At 39.4% G+C, this 20,116-nt stretch overlaps 1 protein-coding gene across 3 annotated transcripts in view; it reads right to left on the reverse strand.

Annotated features, from left to right (window-relative positions):
* Positions 1-649: 649 nt before the first annotated feature.
* LOC136033823 (neurogenic differentiation factor 6-B-like) overlaps positions 650-20,116 on the reverse strand; it is a 90,261-nt gene continuing 70,794 nt past the window's right edge. For 2 of the 3 annotated variants that reach the window (XM_065714753.1, XM_065714752.1), the window contains exons 4-5: positions 6,449-6,650; positions 650-1,561 (exon numbers count right to left, since the gene is read on the reverse strand). In XM_065714753.1, coding sequence (XP_065570825.1) covers positions 841-1,561; positions 6,449-6,486 — 759 coding nt within the window. In that variant the 5' untranslated portion in view covers positions 6,487-6,650 and the 3' untranslated portion in view covers positions 650-840. The remainder of the gene's footprint in view (positions 1,562-6,448; positions 6,651-20,116) is intronic. The other variant, XM_065714754.1, reaches the window with a different exon arrangement.

Below are 20,116 nucleotides of genomic sequence, written 5' to 3' on the forward strand. Positions count from 1 at the left end.
TAAAATTTAAATATCCTTTCCCTCTCTATAAATATTCATGGTCTACTTAACCCTAATGCCTAAGAGAGTCAACTTTATTAGAAACAAAAGTATTGCTGGACCAACAGTTGTACCCCCTAACGCCCTTAATATTAACAGCCTAGCTCCGATTAATATCAATTGTTAATGCTAATATACGAAGTCAAAGATCTTCTGCGAGGATATCAAGCGAAGAAATTCATTCACATGTTCACATTTGCCTATATCAAAATTCTTTAACTTGCACTAAGATTAACTAGCTATAATTGTAATGAACTAGGCTTTATATGAAATTTAAAACAAGAAGTACTATTCTGCTTCGTTCGATTTCTATTTATTTATAAAGTTTTTCGTCATTATTTATTTGTTTTTTCTCGTATGTTTTAGAGTTCTAAACTAGTTGTTTTTTTCTCTCTTTCAGATAACACACACGATTAAGAATCTTGCCCGTTGTTGTATACTTCTAGATTTCCATTTAATGTAAAATTGAAAAGCTAATTTGGCCTAAGAAATTATAAAACAATGATCACGTTGAGCAGATTACTATTTTAAATGAGAACTCGGTCTATTCCTACAAAGAATAAGTCAGTAACAAACTATTCTTATGGATTTTGGGAAAATAACAACAGAGTAAAAAGGAACGTATTTATATGGGTAATGACTAGAAACACATATTACATGATAAAGATTAAAATAATCAAACAATCTTCGACATTTATACACTTTTGTTACCAAATAATGTGGTTTTAATGTTTTCTCTTCTGGTTCACTTGGTCTTTTGGCACAATTGAATTCTCAACAACTTACAACAAAAGTATCGTCTTAAGTCTGCGGATCCTGCTGCTTTAGGATGTTTTGTAAACCGAAGTTGCTTATTTGAACAGCTGATAAACTAGGTTCCCCTGGGCCCAGTAGATTAGCCGTATTCATCAATGCAGTACCATTTTGAAGGGCAAACTGTTGATTCATGTAAGCTACGGCACGACGCAGCTCTTCGATCGCGTTGGCTTGCATCATTATGTAATTCTTTGCTAAAAGCAAAGTTGCTATTTTACTGAGTTTGCGGACAGACGGGGAATGTGCGTATGGTATGACGCTACGAAGCTCGTCGAGAGCATCATTCAAATCATGCATTCTTCTTCTCTCGCGGGCGTTTATGCTTAATCGCAGTGTTTTCCCACTTTTTGTTTTTCTGGTTCCAAGTTCGTAATTTTGAATATTACCTGAATTATAATCTTGTTCTGTATCTGAATCATCTGATGTTTTTGGGTAACGATCAGATAAATTTTCTTTCTCAGTTTTTTCATCATTTGTAATCTCTCGTTTTGGTTGCTGCAGTTCATTCTGGCGCGCTGGAAAGGGACCAAACATATTTGTTTCATTAATGCGTCGTTCTAAAAATGACTTGGCAATCTGTGATTGGGATTCGAAAAGGAATGGGCTTATGACGTTTGAAGTATTTCCATGGTGCTTTTCCGCCATCCCCTGACATGGAATGGAGATATTTTCATAAGTATATAGCACTGGGTTTAATTGGCTAGACCTGAAAAAAAATTAATTGTCACTAACGTTTTAAAGAATTACTTGAATTCCAAGAAAGTAGTTTACTTGCTTCTCAAAACTAACTGATTGACAGAATCTTCGCTAATTCAACAAGAGAAAAAAAAACCTTTACTTATCTTACCAGAAGAAAATACTTGAACTCACATCACGGAACAGAGCAGAGATTGTGTGCCCTACTTGGTATATCCAGTTGTTCGGATGTGGCTATCTTACACGTTCTTCAGCAACCTTGCAACAACGAAGCTTTTTGCTAATGGTTCAATAATTTTTTCTTTTTCAATTGATTGTCATTGCACCTTGTTTGTTGTTTACAAGATTATATACTACATAATTTACACATATAAAACTGCAAATGCATAAACTCAACTTTAGCAACTTCTAAATATATTTAAAGTTCCCGACCCACCGATAACATGACAGAAAGAGGCTGTTCACTTCTGTCGCAATTGTGTACGACTTTATACTAAAACTAGCACAGGTGGCTTCGAATTTGTTCTTGCTTTTTGCGTTTATACCTCTAGATCTGGAGACCTCTTTCTGCCATCCCTTCTGTGTGCATGATGCTGCTGTTGTGCTATTTCTCCTTTGCCTTGAACGCTAATGACTTAGAACTAAATTCACGGCTTGAATCCTTAGCTCAAAACTAATGCTGTTGATTCATAGCAAAGCTTGACAATGATTAAATATGCGATTTCATTTGCAGTGTCGTGATTGCTGTACTAGCTGCAGCCCAATAAGGAGTGAAAATCACTCATAGTAGCCAAAATTTCAAAAATGAGCTTCAAGGAAACTCTCTAGTGACAATGTAACAAAGCATTTTCGATAACCTTTTGAAATATGGTGGTTGGCCTTTTTTCAGAGGTAAATTGTATGAAACATGAGGTCACAGAATTCGGGAGCGTATTCATTTGAACAAAATAAAATATATAGTGCAATTTTTCAGAAGCAAAATACTTTTCGTGCTACAGAAAAGTGCTATTTTCTGCCATTTTGTGCCACGGCGCAGCAAGACTGTTATGGCACCCTTTTTTCCTAGTACCAAACCGAAACAGTTCGTAGATTATCATTAGATGGCATATTTGAACGAAAATTGGAAATTGTAGCATCTTCTTAAGTCACAAAAGATATTGTGCCGCAGATATGTTTCCATTTTCTTGCTGTAAAACAACGATATTTGCCAAAATAGAGCCAAAATGCTACTGAAGAAGGATTCTGTGATAGCCAATCTGTCAAAATCATTTAATAGAGGTATATAGAGTTCAGCCATCCCCTGGGACCTAAATCCTTCCACTTTTTTGTAATTTTCCTCCTACGTGCGGTCCAGGCAATATTCCTAAAAACAGACTTCAATCTTGTGAAGTAGTGCCACCTCGTCCAACCTCTACAGGGAATTGGACCTTGTTGGCCTTGGACAATTTTGTTGTTTAAAATTCATTTTTGAGTCTCGCAAGTTTCATATATTTTAATATTAATATACAGGCATAAGCATCCGATTCAGGCTAGGACATGTGATATTGCGGGGGGTGGGCTAAAGGCCCATAAGAAGATACGCAAGAAATAAATATACCTTTCTGTTTGTTAAGGGGTCTGGTAAAGAGAATTTTTAGACAGAATGAACAGAAAGAACCAACTTATTAAAGATAAATGTCTTTGTAGGTGATTATGGTAAGCAGAATACGATACTTTCAAAGATTTTCCTAAGGTTACTTAACCTAACTACAGAAAGTTTCTTTCACCTGACTTTACCACTTCCTTAAAAATATGAAGGACAGTTGTTCCGAAACGCCATTGTTCATTTAAGGGACGGGTGCTGTACGTAGGGGAGGAGCCTTTTTCTTAGGTGTTTTTAAACTAGTTCACTGTTTTTAAACTAAACGATGCCATTTTTTGCCGCCTTGACAGTTTGTTTCCCCATTTCATTTGCTTGATAAAGGACTTACAGCCATAAAAGCAAAATTAGTCTTTTTTTGGAAGAACTGAAGCATGTGGTTTTTAGTAAAAAATCTGCACAGCAAATCCAGGAGGGCAAACATAAATATTAGTGACGTTATAGTGCAAAATTTTCTAATAATATATGACAAACTAACTGAGTGAACCTTATGTTGCTTAAAAAATTTGATAGAAATTACAGCTGGTAATTTTTTAAAAACTGAATTTTATATTTGTGCCATCTAAGAGAAAACGGTGACAATATACCTCTTGGGATACATTTCACAAGAAAGTTAGAGAAAGGCAGGAACTGAAACCTATTTTGGGTGCCCTTATGAAAAAAATCACCGTGCTTTTTTGCACAATTGGCTAAATCAGACATATTGAAAAAGAAACTCAAACTTAAAATGAACAAGTTATTGCTTCGGACCCCATGTAGCGTAGATGCAAAAGTATAAGGCTCTCTCTCACTGTGCCTGTGTGTCTGACTGGGTGTTTACTTGTCTCTCTGCGTGTCTGTGTTTTCCTGTCTCTGTGCTTGTCTTTGTGTGTTTGTGTGTCTGACTCTGTTCAATTGTGTTAGTTTTTGTTTCTTTTACCATGCCTGCATGTCTGACTGTGTGTTTGTCTGTCTCTCTGTGTGTCTCCATGAGTGTGTTTGCCTTTCTGTGTGTTTGTGTTTGCCTGTCTCTCTGTGTGTCTCCATGAGTGTGTTTGCCTTTCTGTGTGTTTGTGTGTACATCTCTGTGTGTTTGTGTCGGTTTCTTGTCTCTCTCTCATTATGACGCTGTGTCTGACTGCGTGTTTGCATGTCTCTTTACGCGTCTTGGTGTGTGTTTGCCTATATCTGTGTTTGTTTGTGTGTCTGACACTTTGTGTTTGTGTTTGCTTTTCGTTTCTCTTTCACTGTGCCTGCGTGTCTGACTGTGTGTTTGCCTCTCTCCGTGTATGTCTGAGTTTTTGTTCGCCTGTCTCTGTGTTTGTGTGTCTGAATCTGTGTGTTTGTGTATACTTTGTGTCTCTTTTTCTCATGGTGCCTGTGTGTCTGACTGTATGTTTGCCTGTCTCTGTGTGCGTCTGAGCGAAGGTTTGCCTGTGTCTGTTTTTCTTGGTGTGTTTGTGTGTCTAAGTCTGTGTGTTTGTGTATACTTTTCGTCTCTCTCTCTTACCGTGCCTGTTTGTCTGACTATGTGTTTGCCTGTCTCTGTGTGTGTCCAAGCGTATGTGTACCTCTCTGTGTATTTGTCTTTGTTTGTTGGTGTGTCTGACTCTGTGTGTGTTTTTTGTCTCTTATCACCATGACTGCGTGTCTGACTGTTTGTATGTCTGAGTTTGGGCACACGTCTCTGTGTATGCCGAGTGTGTGTTTGATTGTCTCTGTGTTCGTCTTTGTGAGTTTGTGTGTCTAACTCTGTGTGTTTGTATGTATTTTTGGTCTTTCTCTCACCTTATCTGTGAAACTGACTGTGTGTTTGCCTGTCTCTGTATATGTCTGAGTGTGTGTTTGCTTGTCCCTGTGTTTGTCTTTGTGTGTTGGTGTGTTTGACTTCGTATGTTTACGTTTGTTTTTTGTCTCTCTTTCACCTGGCCTGTGTGTCTGAGTGTTTGTTGACCTGTTTCTGGGTGTGCTTGCCTGTCTCCATTTATGTCTTTGTGTGTTTGTGTCTGACTCTGTGTGTTTGTGTGTATTTTTTGTCTCTCTCAGCATGCCTTTGTGTCTGACTAAGTATTTGCCTCGCTCTTTGTGCGCCTGAGTGTGCATTACCTGTCTATGTGTGTGTCTTTGTGTGTTTCTGTGTCTGACTCTTTGTGTTTGTGTGTGTTTTTTGTCCCTCTCTTACCGTGTCTGTTTGACTATGTGATTGCCTGTGTCAGTGTGTACCTGGGTCAGCGGTGTCAGTGTGTGTTTGCCTGTCTCTGTGTGTTTGAGTGTGTCTCTGCCTGTCTTCGTGTTTTTCTTTGAGTGTTTGTGTGTATGACTCTGTGTGTTTGTGCCTCTCTCTCTCTCTCTCATGACAATTCACACCACTGTGGCAAACTATGGATAGCAAAAGACACCCTTTGGCGTGCATTATTACATCTAAAGGATTTTCAGGCATTTTCCTACAGAAATCACCGTTTACACTAGAATCGATCATTTATACTTAAAGGGAAATTCCCAACAGCATTTATTCTGATGACTCCAAGCAACTGACACCAGCATGGCAGTCAATGATTGGTATATCGCACCCTCTGGGGTTCATTATCACACCTAAAGCATTTTTAGACATTTTCGTACAAAAATAACCGTTTAAACTAGAATCAATCATTTAAAACTATATGAAAATTCCCCATGACGTTTCTTTTGATTAATCGACGCAGTTGACGCCAGAGTGGCACATTTCGCCTCGCCCCCCCCCTCGATGGCACTTCCTAGCGTGAACACAAAAGGACAAACTCAGAGACAGGAAAACACATAAAAAAACAAAGAAAAACACAGAGACTGTCAAACACACACTCATACATTCACAGAGAAAGAAATATATACAGTCAGACACACAGGCACAGAGAGAGAGATAGAAAACACACAAAAAAACATAGTCAGTACACTAACACACAAAGGCAAGCACATAGATAGTCAAACCTACACTTCTAAACACACAGACAGATCGGCAAACACACCCTCAGATACACAGGCACGGTGAGAGAGAAAGACCAAATATATACACAAACACACAGAAACAGAGACAGGCAAAGACACATTTAGACACACACGGAGACTGGTAAACACACAGACAAGATGAAAGAGAGAGAGAGGGAAAGAACAAGAGAGAAAGAGAGAAAGAGAAAGAGAGAGAGAAATAATAAACACAATACACAGAGCAAGACACACAAACACACAAAGGCCAACACAGACACAGGCAATGGACGGTCGAAAAAAAATAAAGAGGTATTTTACATGTCAATTATTCCAGATAAAGGAAGCACACGATCCATGGATTTTTCGAAACATTTCCATTAGGAAGTATTCCCCGAATCAAAATATTGGAAAGGCTCTTGATCCAGCTATCCAGCATTCGATTCCATTAGGGGGACATCTCTTTTGGTTCCTAAAGTGGACAACTTCTTTGGATTATAAAGATTTCCAGAGAAAAAAAAATCTAGAAAAAAATGAAACCTCAAAGAAAAAACACCTTGATGAAAAAAACGGCTTGAAAGAAAAATAAAATCCCGAAAAAAATCTCTTAGAGTATTATGTAATATCCCACGTAAGCATCGTATTACATAACATTCCACGTGTGTGCTTTCTTCAGTTACAGGTGGAGGCTCCCCACAGCGCCTGAAGAAACAAGTCACACGAGAATGCATCATCTTTAATAAATCTACCAAGTCACGCGAGATTAAATCATGTCTTTTACAAGTGGAGGTCCCCCATTTGACTAGCAGGGCCCCGTTAGAATTGACTGCGAGGGTCCTTTCGGAATTGAATACTAGGGCACCATATGAATTGACTGAGAGGGGCTCCCATTGATTGGACCCTTTTTGGGATTGAATGCAAGAACCCCGCTGGAATTAATCGTAACTGCTTGCTAGGCCCCTCCGTTGTAATTTTTTGTTAGAGACCCCGGTGAAATTGGAAGCTAGGGTCCCGTTGGAATTGGTGGCTATGGACACCCGTTGGAATTGACTGCTAGGGACAGAAGCGAATTGCTCGCTAAGGGCCACCATTGGAATTCTAGCATTGGAATTAGAGATTCCTTGCGGTCAACTCTATTCCCAAGAAACATTGCTGGATCTGAGACCTAGAAGAAAAGTTGTAACAACTACGGCGTCCCCGGCAAGCGACGCGGCCCCCGTATTGGCGCGGGTGTCGAGAAGTAAACTAGCCAACCATACTACGGCGTTCCCGGCAAGCGACGCGACTTTGAATATGGCGGCGAAGTCGAAAAATCTTTTCAACGCCATAAATCTAGGAAAACCTACCACAGTCATTAAACAGGCAAAATCCAGAATAAATGTTGGATGCTGGAATGTAAGATCCGCTAAACAAGAAGCCACACAAGCTTTTCTTGTCCATGAGATGGAGAAGTACAACATAGACATACTCTGCATATCCGAGACCAGAATCTCCGGTTCTGGCTCTATAGTTATAACGGCTCCAGAAACACTACATCAGTTCCACTTTTTCTATTCTGGAATAGAAGATAATTCAGGACTCCCCGGAGTTGGTTTCATCATGAACCAAAGAACCAGAAACGCTCTCCTAGAATGAGAACCAGTCTCCTGTAGACTTGCTAGAATCAGACTAAAAGGAAACCCTGCAAATGTGTCCATAATTTCTACCTATGCCCCCACCCGTGACGCTACTGAAACGACCAAGGATGATTTCTACGGTGAACTGCAGCAGTTGTCTTCTTCTATAGCCGCACGTGATTACTTGATTGTTGCTGGAGACTTCGACGCAAGAGTTGGTCCATCTGACCAGACCACAAGACAAATCCTGGGAAAATTTGGACAGGATCACAGATGCGAGAATGGGCAGAGGTTGGTAAACTATGCCTTGATGAACCACCTTGTTATCACCAATACCATATTTCAACACAAACCTAGTCACCTCTTAACTTGGCATTCAAATGACGGTGTCACTAAGGCCCAAATTGACTTCATTCTCGTACGCCAGCGCTGGAGAAGCTCCGTGCAGGACTCTCGCTCTTACAACGGCGCGGACACAGGCTCACAGTCTGGATCTGACCACAGGCTCGTCGCAGCAAAAATATTGCTACGTCTTGCAATTCGAAGAAAAAACAAGTCCAAGGTCGGCTTCGATATCGGTAATTTTCAAGACAAAGAAGTGCGGCAGGCCCTCAATTTGGGACTAACTAACCGGTTTGACGCCCTCAGCTCTGATGAAAACCTAACCCCCGATAAGAGATGGGAGACCTTTAAAACCGTGATGACAGAGACTGCCGATGAGATCCTAGGCCGAGCAAAAATCAAACGACAACACAGGATAACCGCTAGAACCCTGTCAATAGTCGGTGAGCGAAGACTAAAGACGGGAGGCCTTAAAGAAGAAACAAAGGAGTTACGCAGACAGGTAAAACGCTCTGTTCGGCTGGACCGCCGCCAAATGTGGGAAGATGCTGCCGAGTCATTAGAGAAAGCAGCACGCTTACATGACACCCGCAAGCTTTACCAGATCCAGAAGGAATCCGTTGGTAAGAAAGCTGCTGTCTCAGAAATAATCAAAAACAGATCAGGAAAAATCATTAGTTGTCAGAAGGAACGTTCAACAAGATGGAAGGATCACTTTCAGCTCCTCTGAACCCATCCCCTTCATCTGCTCATGATGCCTTCCCACCTTCCGTCTCTAAAGAGCCTTACGATATCGAGCTGGATACACCGACCAGAGCCGAAATACTAAAAGCGATCAAAACCCTAAAAAGCCACAAAGCCCCAGGTGAAGACGGCGTCCCCCCGGAACTATACAAACAATGCCCTGAGTTCACTGCTGAACAGCTCCATGGCATTCTCGAAGAAGTGTGGAGGACCAACACTTTTCCAAAAGACTGGAAGACATCAGTCATCCTCCCTTACTATAAGAAAGGAGACAAAACCGAATGCAAAAATTACCGCGGAATAAGTCTCATAGACATTGCCGTCAAAATATTCGGGATCATACTCTTGAGCCGCTTCAAAGGGGCAAGGGAGGAAAGAACTCGAGGAAATCAAGCCGGCTTTCGACCAGGTAGAGGATGTACTGATAATATCTTCGCTTTTCGCCTCATTATCCAGCAGTTTGAAAGATACAACCTACCCCTGATCTTGATGTTCCTGGACTTCATTGCTGCCTTCGACTCTGTCACTCGCCAGAAACTTTGGAAGATCCTAGAGAATGACGGAATGCCGCTGAAGTTTGTTGAACTGATGAAGGCATACTATGACGCTTCAGTGAGCCGAGTTAGAATCTATGGCGAAGAAATCGAAGAATTTCTGGTTGAGTTCGGAGTAAAACAAGGATGTGTCCTCTCTCCGACTCTGTTCAATTATTGTATCGATTGGGTGCTTGTAAATGCTCTATCGTCTTATCCAGGAGCGCAGGTTGGACAGAATCTCTCACTGACTGACCTCGATTATGCGGATGATGTTGGCCTCCTGTCAGAACCTGTAGAAGCCCTAAACATGCTTGACAGCGTTGTGGCCTGGGCAGATCTGATCAGCTTGAAAGTCAGCACAGAGAAAACGAAATTCATGGCTATAAACCACGACACAGGACCATTCACACTAACTGTCAACCAAGTTCAGCTGGAAAAAGTCAACCGTTTCACATACCTAGGCTCCCAGCTTTGTAATGACGGATCTTCCGACGCTGATATCCAACACAGAATACAGAAAGCGCAGACAGTCTTTGCCTCCCTTCGGAAACCCTTATGGAATCACCGTGAAATCAGCGTCCAAACGAAAGTTCGAATTTACATGGCACTAGTCCGCACCGTTCTACTTTACGGGTGCGAAACATGGTCGGCAAAACTACAACAAGAGAATACACTTAAGGTGTCTGAGCATACTTGTCTACGAAGAATTCTCAGAGTACAGCTACGTGACCGTATCTCCAACGTGAATATACGTCGAATGTGCAATATTCAGAGAGATGTTGTGCTCACTATTAAAGAACGCCGTTTGAAATGGTTGGGCCATGTATTACGGAAACCGCCAGAGTACCTGCCTCGCCAAATACTTCTAGTTGAGCCTATTAGCTACTGGAAGAAACGCCAAGGAGGACAGAGGAAGAACTGGTGGAACAAGGCCAAGTCAGACCTTGAACCAATCGGGGGTTTCTGAAAATTCGGTCACAGAAGGTCAACACAGTGGCTCGCCTTTGCAGAGCAGCTGGCACAAGATCGATTAACATGGTCCAAGAAGGTCTCTAAGATCATCGATGCCGGGCGAGGTGGAAACGCCTGATTCCCGCCACAAGTACAAGTAAGTACCATTGGAATTGGCTGCTAGGGGCTCCCGTTGGATTTGGTTGCTAGGGCTCCATTGATATTTCTTGCTAGGGCCCCCGTTGGAATTGATTTCTGGTGACCCAGTGAAATTGGATGCTAGCGCCCCGTTGGAGTTGACTGCTAGGACCAGGTATCTTTAAGGATCTCTATTGACGGCCCCTGAGCTCTAATAAGTCTTGCTACGTAACTACCAAAAAAATAATGATTTGGCGGGGCCCCCTGAAGCTTTTTTCTTGGCCCTCGCGGGTTTTTAAGAAATAAGCATAACATACACCTGCATCTTTTGAAAAACATTCCCTATTACGTAACAAACACCTGCATCTTGAAGAAAAATTATTAACATCTGTGTATTGAGGGAATCGCCGTTAAACTTCTTCGTGATCTTAAATCATTAATGAAGAAAAGAGTATCAGCTATGGGCCTTGTCAAATTCATTGAGCCTCCACTACTATTATTTAAAATAATACATATATACCTTCCCAGCACAGGAGCCTTAAAAAATTCTTGGTGTTGGAAACTCAGATGAAAGCTTATGTGGTCATACGAATTGCCTTCCAAAATATTAAATCCAATTTGGGAGCCCTGCTAATTCCTTCTTGACTTCTGCAATATAGTTGTTACAATTTTTACGTTGTTGTTGTGCATTCGTTTTGATTACGATAAATTAGGTTTTAATCGCGTATTTATAATCATTTAGCTCTGCAATCATTAAAAATCAATGCCTTTGGAAATTAAGCTCCATGCGGGAAACACATATTAATTACATTTTGACTTAGAGTGGTATTCTTATTCTTATGATCCTAATTCTTATTAATAACTGGCTTACCCGTCACGCGTAACTACAGTGTCATAAGAAAGAAAAGGGAAATTCCTTCCTCCTCTGAGAATTCCTATGCGGAAAATTCCACCTGAGAAGAACCCTCCCACGTGGAAAATACCTCCACGGAAAATTCCCTTCTAGTGATGTAAAACATAATTAAAAACCAATCATTCTTATAGCAAGGGAGAAGGGGTATTTTGAGATTTATTGAACCCAATTGTCTTAAATGAATGTTATATTAAACATTGAATGTCAAATACTAGCTGAATGTCGCATTGAGTTAACTTCCAGGGATTCAAATATCGCCTTGAACAAATTCTGGTAGTAGCAAATGCTTTTGATACAAAATTATTTGATTCTTCATTTCCAAAAATTGTGACATAACATGTGCTTATGACAGAGACATGTGCTTAACATGTATCTATTGTAGACGTCTACATTTTAATAATAGCCTCAGGTTTGTAATTAGCATGCTCACAAATTCTTATTAAGTCCTAGTTGAGGGGCTTCTTACTTTCTTTAAAAGTACTTGTGTTAGGTGAATGAAATTATTGGGAATGAATCCAGGCCCCAATATATACTCCGGAATGGAGTTGTCAGGTTTATATTTAGCATGCTCACAAATTTAGGTTAAGTCCTAATTAAGGGGCTTCTTGCCTTCTTAAAAAGTAGTTGCTTTATGTGAATGACACTGTCGGGAACAAATCCAGGGCCTAAAATATACTCCAGGATGGTGTTGTCAAGCAACAATATTTGTCTTTTCCTCGTTGCGACTGCTTGAAAGATTGCAAAATATTGCTGGTTCAAAACCTATTTAAATTTTAAACAAATCGTTTTACCTTAATTTAGGGTTTTCCTGATCTATTTCATTTCCTCGAGGTTTTGAAAATGCAACTCCTATTATTTCAGTAGGATTGTATCAAGGTTTTTTTTTTCATAAATTTAAGAAAAATGCAAATCTTCAAAACCTTGACGAATTAGGATTGAACAAAGGTATGAGGCTCAAACCAATTTCCTTTTTTCTCATTTTAACAGTAGATTTTTTTTCAAGGTTTTGTTTTTATAACACAAAGATTGTAATAGGTCATCAAGGGTCAGTGCCCTTTGGACGGGAAGGGGTAGAGTTAGGTATTTCAAATTAACTTCCCAGCAGGGGTGTAATTTGCTATGGAGTAGGAGAAGCAACTACCCCTCCCAGACCTCGGCCTGCTCCCCAAACACCCTAGTTTGCCTCGCCAGCTGAACTTTAGTCTCTTCAAAAATCTTTTCAAAACTAAGATAAGCCTGCACAATTCAAGCATCAACAAAAAGGGTTCAGTTTTCTTTTGTACATATTTCCCTTTAATTGTACTATCTGGCCTATGTTTCAGTTTTCACTGTCATTTTCACTCGATTTGAAAAATTGGCTCCAAATTTGCTTCCTCCCCCAAGGATTTTTACGAAATTACACCGCTGCTTCTCAACGATCGCTGAGGCTCTAGACCCTATCCTGAGTTTCATCTAGGTCAGTTTCACATGGGTTCCTAAAACAAACACCTATTTTTCAAGGGAAAGAAGGATTTTTTACGCAAATCAACACAGTATCTACAGCTAGACAGGAGTATTTTGAATTGGAATATGCTGTGAAAATCGGTTAGAAGCTTTCTTTAACAAAGCAGCCTGTCAGTAATTCTATGGTAAATCGGTTAGAATCGGTCAAAGTAGCCTGTCGGTAATTCTATGCCCGAAGACTGAAGAGACCTGAAGAGCTTCAACATTATTCATTGATTTATTGCGGTAACAAGCTGAGAAACAAATCTGACTGTATTGGTTCATAACGTCCTATTTTGACGTTATCAAAATTTTATTATTTCGGATGTATTGAAATGAAACACGAAAATATTATTTTAATAAAACAGCGGACTAAGGAATGTAAATATTAAAGGTTGTCTACAGGATGAATTGATATGAATAACGGTTGGGTTCTAGGTTTTTACCCCCCCCCACAGAAACTACCCAACGCAGAAAATGCCCCCTCACAGAATATACTCCCGCGGAAAATACCCCCCACACACACACGCACATCGGAAAATAGGGTTTTCCAAATATGAGAATTTGGTATTTGTCGGTTATTGGAAACAAATTCAAGAATTACGCTTAGGTTACATCTAAGAAAACCGGTTTCATAGCTAAAACAAGTGATGGATGATACAATCATTGGACTTGGACAGAATAGATCGTACTTGCATAATTTGGGGCTAAATATTTATGCCTTAGGGGCGGGGGATGGTGGTTTATTATTAGTCATTAGGACTAACTTAACTTCTCTTTTTGGGTGTGTTTTCAATAATCGACAAGTAACAATAATTCATTCAAGTTGTGCTTTTTATTTTTAGTTTCATTGACAAGTGCTGAGGAAAGGGAAAAAGAGGAATTAACATACCATAAATATCTTAAAAACTGACAAATAAAAAATCCCAAATCCATTTTTGTTGAAAGAAATTCTATGAGCTTCTGCACTTTTTGGCAGTAGTGGGTGCCAAATTGAAAAATGAAGAAGACAAAAAAAGAAGCGAAAAATCATCAAAATTAAGCTGAAATCATATGGCACTAAAAAGTTTGAGAATGTTTAGCTTTCTTTTGAAAGCATAGTTGGCTTTACGAAACAACATTCTTATTATTTAAATTCTTACGGATAAAAGCGTTCTCAAATTCTACGAGTAAATTTTTCTTATCATCCAAGTGTAAAAAAACATATATCACCATTAATGAATAAACAAAACCCAAAAATGAACAGAAATTAAAATAGGTAACTTAAACAAAATAAAAACGAGCAAAAATTAAAAGGATTGGACTGAAAACCCCAATATCTTCTCAAGACCAGAACATAACTAGCAATTTACTAAAAAAAAAGCAAAGAAATAATCATGGATTGTAAGTTTAATATACACATTATTTTATTTATTCCATGAAGTCTCAATACTTGTTGATTTATTAAAGTCAATAAAGTGAAAACATTCAAAATATATCTTTCTTTTCAGTAAAGTGTAACTTATGTTCTGGCCTTGAGAAGGCGTTGGGGCTTTTAGCCCTACTCATGTCAATTTTTGTTCGTTTTGAGTTTGACTCGATTATTTATTGTAATTTTTGTTTGTTTTGGGTTTGATTTATTTATTGATAAATTACTCATATTACTACTTATTTTCGGTTTAATGTAGCCCTTTACTCTTCTTTAACAAACTTGTTTTATGGAAAAAAATTTTTTAAATTAATAAGATTCCAGTTCCTCCCAGACAATTCCATTCTAGCTGAAAATTTTACGCGTTTTGAAGCTATGAAACCTAACCTTTCTAGAGCTAACAAGAGCTGAGAGCTCATATGGCACTTGTGACGAGGCAAGAAGAGCTAAGAGCCAAGAGCTCATATGGTATGTGCTCCAGCAAAATTCTAAGAATCAATAGACTGATTAAAAGGAAAATCAGAGACTTAATGCGTGTCAGGATTTAAAATAAGAGCTCTGAGTCATGATATCCTTCTAAATATCAAAATTCATTAAGATCCGATCACCCATTGGTAAGTTATAAATACCTAATTTTTTCTAATTTTTCCTCTCTCTTTAGCCCCCCAGATGGTCGAGTCTGGGAAAACAATTTTATCAAGTCAATTTGTGCAGCTCCCTGACACACCTACCAATTTTCATCGTCCTAGCACGTCCAGAAGCCCCAAACTCGCCAAATCACTAAGCCCCTCCCCCAAACTCCACCAAAGAGAGCGAATCCAGTACGGTTACGTCAATTACATATCAAGGACATCTGCTTATTCTATCCAACAAGCGTCATCCCGATTCCTCCACTCCAAGTGCTTTCCAAGATTTACCCCTCCAACTCCCCCAAATGTCAAAAGATCTGGTCGGGATTTGAAATAAGAGCTCTGAGACATGAATTCCACCTAAACATCAAATTTCATTAAGATCCAATCACCTATTCGTGAGATAAAAAATACCCCAATTTTCACGTTTTCAAAGAATTCCGGTTTCCCCCTCCAACTCCCCCCCAATGTCACAGGATCAGGTCGGAATTTAAAATTAGAGCTTTAAAGCAAAAGATCCTTCTAAATATCAAATTTCATTAAGATATGGTCACCCTTTCGTAAGTTACAAATACCTCAATTTTCAAAATTACCCCCCCCCCAACTCCACCAAAGAGAGCAGATCCGGTCCAGTTATGTCAATCACGTATCTTAGACAGGTTTCTATTCTTCTCATCCAGTTTCATTCTGATCTCGCCGCTTTAAGTATTTTCTAAGATTTCCAGTCCCCTAACTGTCCCCCCCCCCCAATGACACTGGATCCGGTTGAGATTTAAAATAAGAGATCTGAGTTACGAGGTCCTTCTAAATATGAACTTTCATGAAGATCCGATCACTCCTTCGTAAGTTAAAATACGTCATTTTTTCTAATTTTTTAGAATTAACCCCCCCTAATAGAGCGAATCTGTTCCAATTATGTAAATCACGTATCTAAAACTTCTGCTTATTTTTCCCACCAAGTTTCATCCCGATCCCTCCAATCTAGGCGTTTTCCATGATTTTAGGTTCCCCCACCCAAAACTCCCCCCAATGTCACCAGATCCGGTCGGGATTTAAAATTAGAGTTTTGAGACACGATATCCTTCTAAATATCAAATTTCATTGAGATCCGATCACCTGTTCGTAAGTTAAAATATACCTAAATTTTTCTAATTTTTTAGAATTAATCCCCCCCCCCCAAACTACCCCAGAGAGAGCGGATCCGTTCCGGTTATATCAATCATGTATCTAGGACTTATGCTTATTTTTCCCATCAAGTTTCATCCCAATCCCTCCACTCTAAGTGTTTGCCAAGTTGGGAGGGTTTCCCCCTCCCCCCCCCGATGTCACCAGATCTAGCCGCGATTTAAAATAAGAGCTCTGAGACACAATATCCTTCTAAATATCAAATTTCATTGAGGTCTGATCACCCGTTCGTAAGTTAGAAATGCCTCATTTTTCTAAGTTTTCAGAATTAACCCCCCCCCCAACTACCCAAAAGAGAGCAGATCCGTTGTGGTTATTGCAATCATGTATCTAGGGCTTGTGCTTATTTTTCCCGCCAAGTGTCATCCCGATCCCTCCACTCTAAGTGTTTTCCAAGTGTTAGGTTTCCCCCTCCCAAATCCCCCCCCAATGTCACCAGATCCCCGAAAGGCAAGTGAACCCGCCCCAACCCTTATCATTTCCAAACCAACCATTCACAATCATCAGACCATGTTCCCCACAAAACGCCAGGAGCTTTCTTCCCCATACATTTATTTTTTCTATATGTCGCTTGGTTAATACCAAGTGCCATAAAAACAAGCTTTTTTAACCTGTTGAGGAGGGGACAGCCCCTTTCATATACAGAATAATTTCTTTTCGTTTTAAGTTTTAAGTTTTATTGTTACTCTTTACTTTCAGTTAAAAAAAAACTTGTTTTTAATCTAACTTTTTAAAGTAACCAAGGGCATTGGAGTCTCGAACCCAAACAGGAGTAGAGTTCAAGGCATGCCCCACAGCAACGACAAGACCAAAGTCTGAAAGCACCGAGGCGTCGGAAGGAAGTAGGATATCCCGATTACTGGTTTACGGTTACTGGTATACCCACTCGATTACTGGATTAGGATATCGTGAATTTTTTGTCATTTAGAAATCCGGGGAAGTCAAAGTAGGACTCCAATTGGGAAATGATTCGATAAGTCTGAGAGCAGCACTTTATTTACACGGAAAGCATTGTTGGAAAAATGCTATCAATTAAAGTTGCTGATTGATTTGAAATCTGTGTCGGTAAGTTTATGCAAGGAACTAGTCCGAATGAAATTACCAGTGACGAAAGGTCGGACGTTTAACAAGAGGACATATCCTTTAAATCAATATTGAGGTCACCCATTAGAATTATTTCTGATTCTTCAGATGATTTTTTCCAAAGGACATCTTCTCAAATTTGAAGAAAACCTTCGTCGGTCCACTTGGAAATTTATTCATTTCACCGAGTGAAAATATTCTTAGAAATTTTAATTCCTAAGAAAATGATTTAGAAACCTTTTCATTGTTTGCATATAAATCACGTTTACGGATAGCTGGTAGATTATACGAAACATAAAAACATAGTCCCCCCGTTTTTGTGCCGGTTCAAAAACATAGACGTGTATTCAGGTATCAAACAGTTTGTAGAGCGATGCGGCTAAATAGTAACAAAAAATCTATGAAACAGAGAATTGATAACAATAGATAAATCAATAGAATCGAATTTTGACGTTTTTTCAAATTATGTAAAATTATTGTAGGCTACACATCAAAAGTTACGAGCCAGAGAAAATTTGCCCAATTTTGAAAAAAGACCCCCCCCCCAAACATAAATCGATCTTAATGAAAATCAAACCATCTGATTCAGCATACCAGACAACCCTAATGCAAAGGTTGGAAGCTCCTATATACAAAAATGAGGAATTTTGTATTTTTGTTTGCCAGAAGAAAGACCACAGATGCGTGTTTATGTTTTTGTTTGTTTGTTTTTTTTTTTTTTTTTCCTCAGGGATGATTGTATCAGACCAGTGATCGTAGAAGATTGAGAGAGCGCTCATTTGATTGGAAACCAAAAGTTCTAGTGCCCTTTCAAAGCGACCAAAATATTGGAGGGTAACTCGCCCCCCCCTTCCACGCCGATTTCTCCCATCAGTCACCTGATCTAAATTTTGAGATAGAATTTTGAGATAGAAGATTGAGAGAGCGCTAATTTGATTGGAAACCAAAAGTTCTAGTGCCCTTTCAAAGCGACCAAAATATTGGAAGGTAACTCGACCCCCCCCCCTTCCACGCCCATTTCTTCCATCAGTCACCTGATCTAAATTTTGAGATAGCCATTTTTCAGCATCGTCGAAAAATCTAATAACTGTGTCTTTGAGGATAACTTAACCTCCCGCAGTCCCCTGGGGAAGGACTGCCAATTATGAACATTGCCCATTGTTTACTTTTTGCCCATTGGTTATTGGGAAGTAAACAGACGTTTTCAGAGGGGACCTTTCTGGTAGAGCGGGAAGGGGGGAGGCTATGAGGGAGATCTTTTAAGGAGCAACATTAAAACTTAAACGAACGGAAATGATTGTGTTTTTTAGGGGGTCAACCCATCGTCAATGCCTTCCCCTTTACGCTAAAGTTGTTTTTAGCACTGCTAAAAGAGGTTTCTATCTAAAAGCTAAAAGAGGCTTTAGGAGCCATTGTTAAAGAATTAGGACAAAATTTGAACTTTAGCGTAAAAAGCGAGGTATTGAGGAGGGGCGACTACCCTCATATACGTAATAATTTCTGTTCGTTTTAAGTTTTAATGTTACTCCTTAATTTTAGTTGAAAATACTTAGTTTTCTTTAATTTAACATCCTTAAGCATTTGATTCTCATTGCTCAAAAATGTTTCACATAGGCCGATTACTGTAGGACACGAACTCCTACATAGGAACTCCATATCATCAAACGAGTAATTTAGTTCCTGTAATTTAATAACTACAATTGGAAGGACGTCCCAACCCGGTTTGGGAATCAAGAATCCCAGTTCCTCCACGAACATACTAACAATATTTTTTTTCTACCTAATTTTTGTTAGGCTTTTCAACTACAGGGTTAGTCATGATTTTATTAAAATATTATCTTTTAATTTTATACTCATCTAAATTGTCATTTTTATATTTAGTGTTGGCCCTTGAAAGACGACCAAAATCAAACATATTACATTATAAAATCTCCGGGAACACCTCATAAATACCTATGTGACGCTAACTGACCCACCCAACTCAACTATTTTCTGAGATACAGAAGAGCCCCTCATATATAACTTCACCCAAATTCAGTATTAACGAATTTTGCAAGAAATTCATATGCCATTTGTGAAACACGAACTAAGTGTGTTTAAATTTGTGTGATTAAGGCTATTTAAAGTGATTAGTAGTGCTTAATACGAGAACAGAACTGCTGCAGTCAAGGTAGAATATGAGGTTAACAGCTGGTTTCATATTAAATCATGAGTTAAGCAGGGTTGTGTTCTATCCCACTTTATATGGACCATCTTTTTGGAATTTATCTTGAGGAGCACATGTAAGGTAACGGGAGACCGCGGAATGAAATAGTGATGAAAAAAATCTCCTGGACTTGAATGAATGAATGAATGAAAGGAAAATTAATGAATTTTCGGAGGTTTTGCGAGTTCACGGTGCTAGAATAGGTCTAAAAATTAATGTTAAGAAGACTAAGTCACTAAGACTAGAAATAAGGGAAGATAAAAAGGTGGCGTTGGGTAGCGAAAAGATTGATCAGGTGGACAACCTCACTTACCTTGGTAGTATTATTAGTAAAGACGGTGGGATCGGTGAAGATGTTAAAAGTAGAATAGCCAAGGCTCAAGGTGTATTTTCACAGTTAGAAAATGTTTGGAAGAATAGGAAGATAAGCCTGCAGACCAAGATTACAATTTTGGAAGCCACAGTGATGGCAGTGGGCACCTATGGCTCTGACGCGTGGGGGCTCCGACAAGCGGATGAAGATTTGCAAGATTTTTTCCAGAGAAATCGCCGATGGATTGTTCCAGATACTCTGCTGACTGATCGTATTTCGAGCAGTAGGCTGTACGAAAAGTGTGGTTCAATTTCGCTTTCTAGGGCTATAGCGAGAAAATATTAGATAGCTAGGGCACGTTCCGTGGATGTAGGATGACAGAATGTCGGAGATTGTCCTTTTCGGCCAACTGTCAAGGGTTAAATGGAAAGTAGGTCGTCCGC

This window comes from Artemia franciscana, chromosome 12, assembly GCF_032884065.1.
Source record: "Artemia franciscana chromosome 12, ASM3288406v1, whole genome shotgun sequence".
Taxonomy (NCBI): domain Eukaryota; kingdom Metazoa; phylum Arthropoda; class Branchiopoda; order Anostraca; family Artemiidae; genus Artemia; species Artemia franciscana.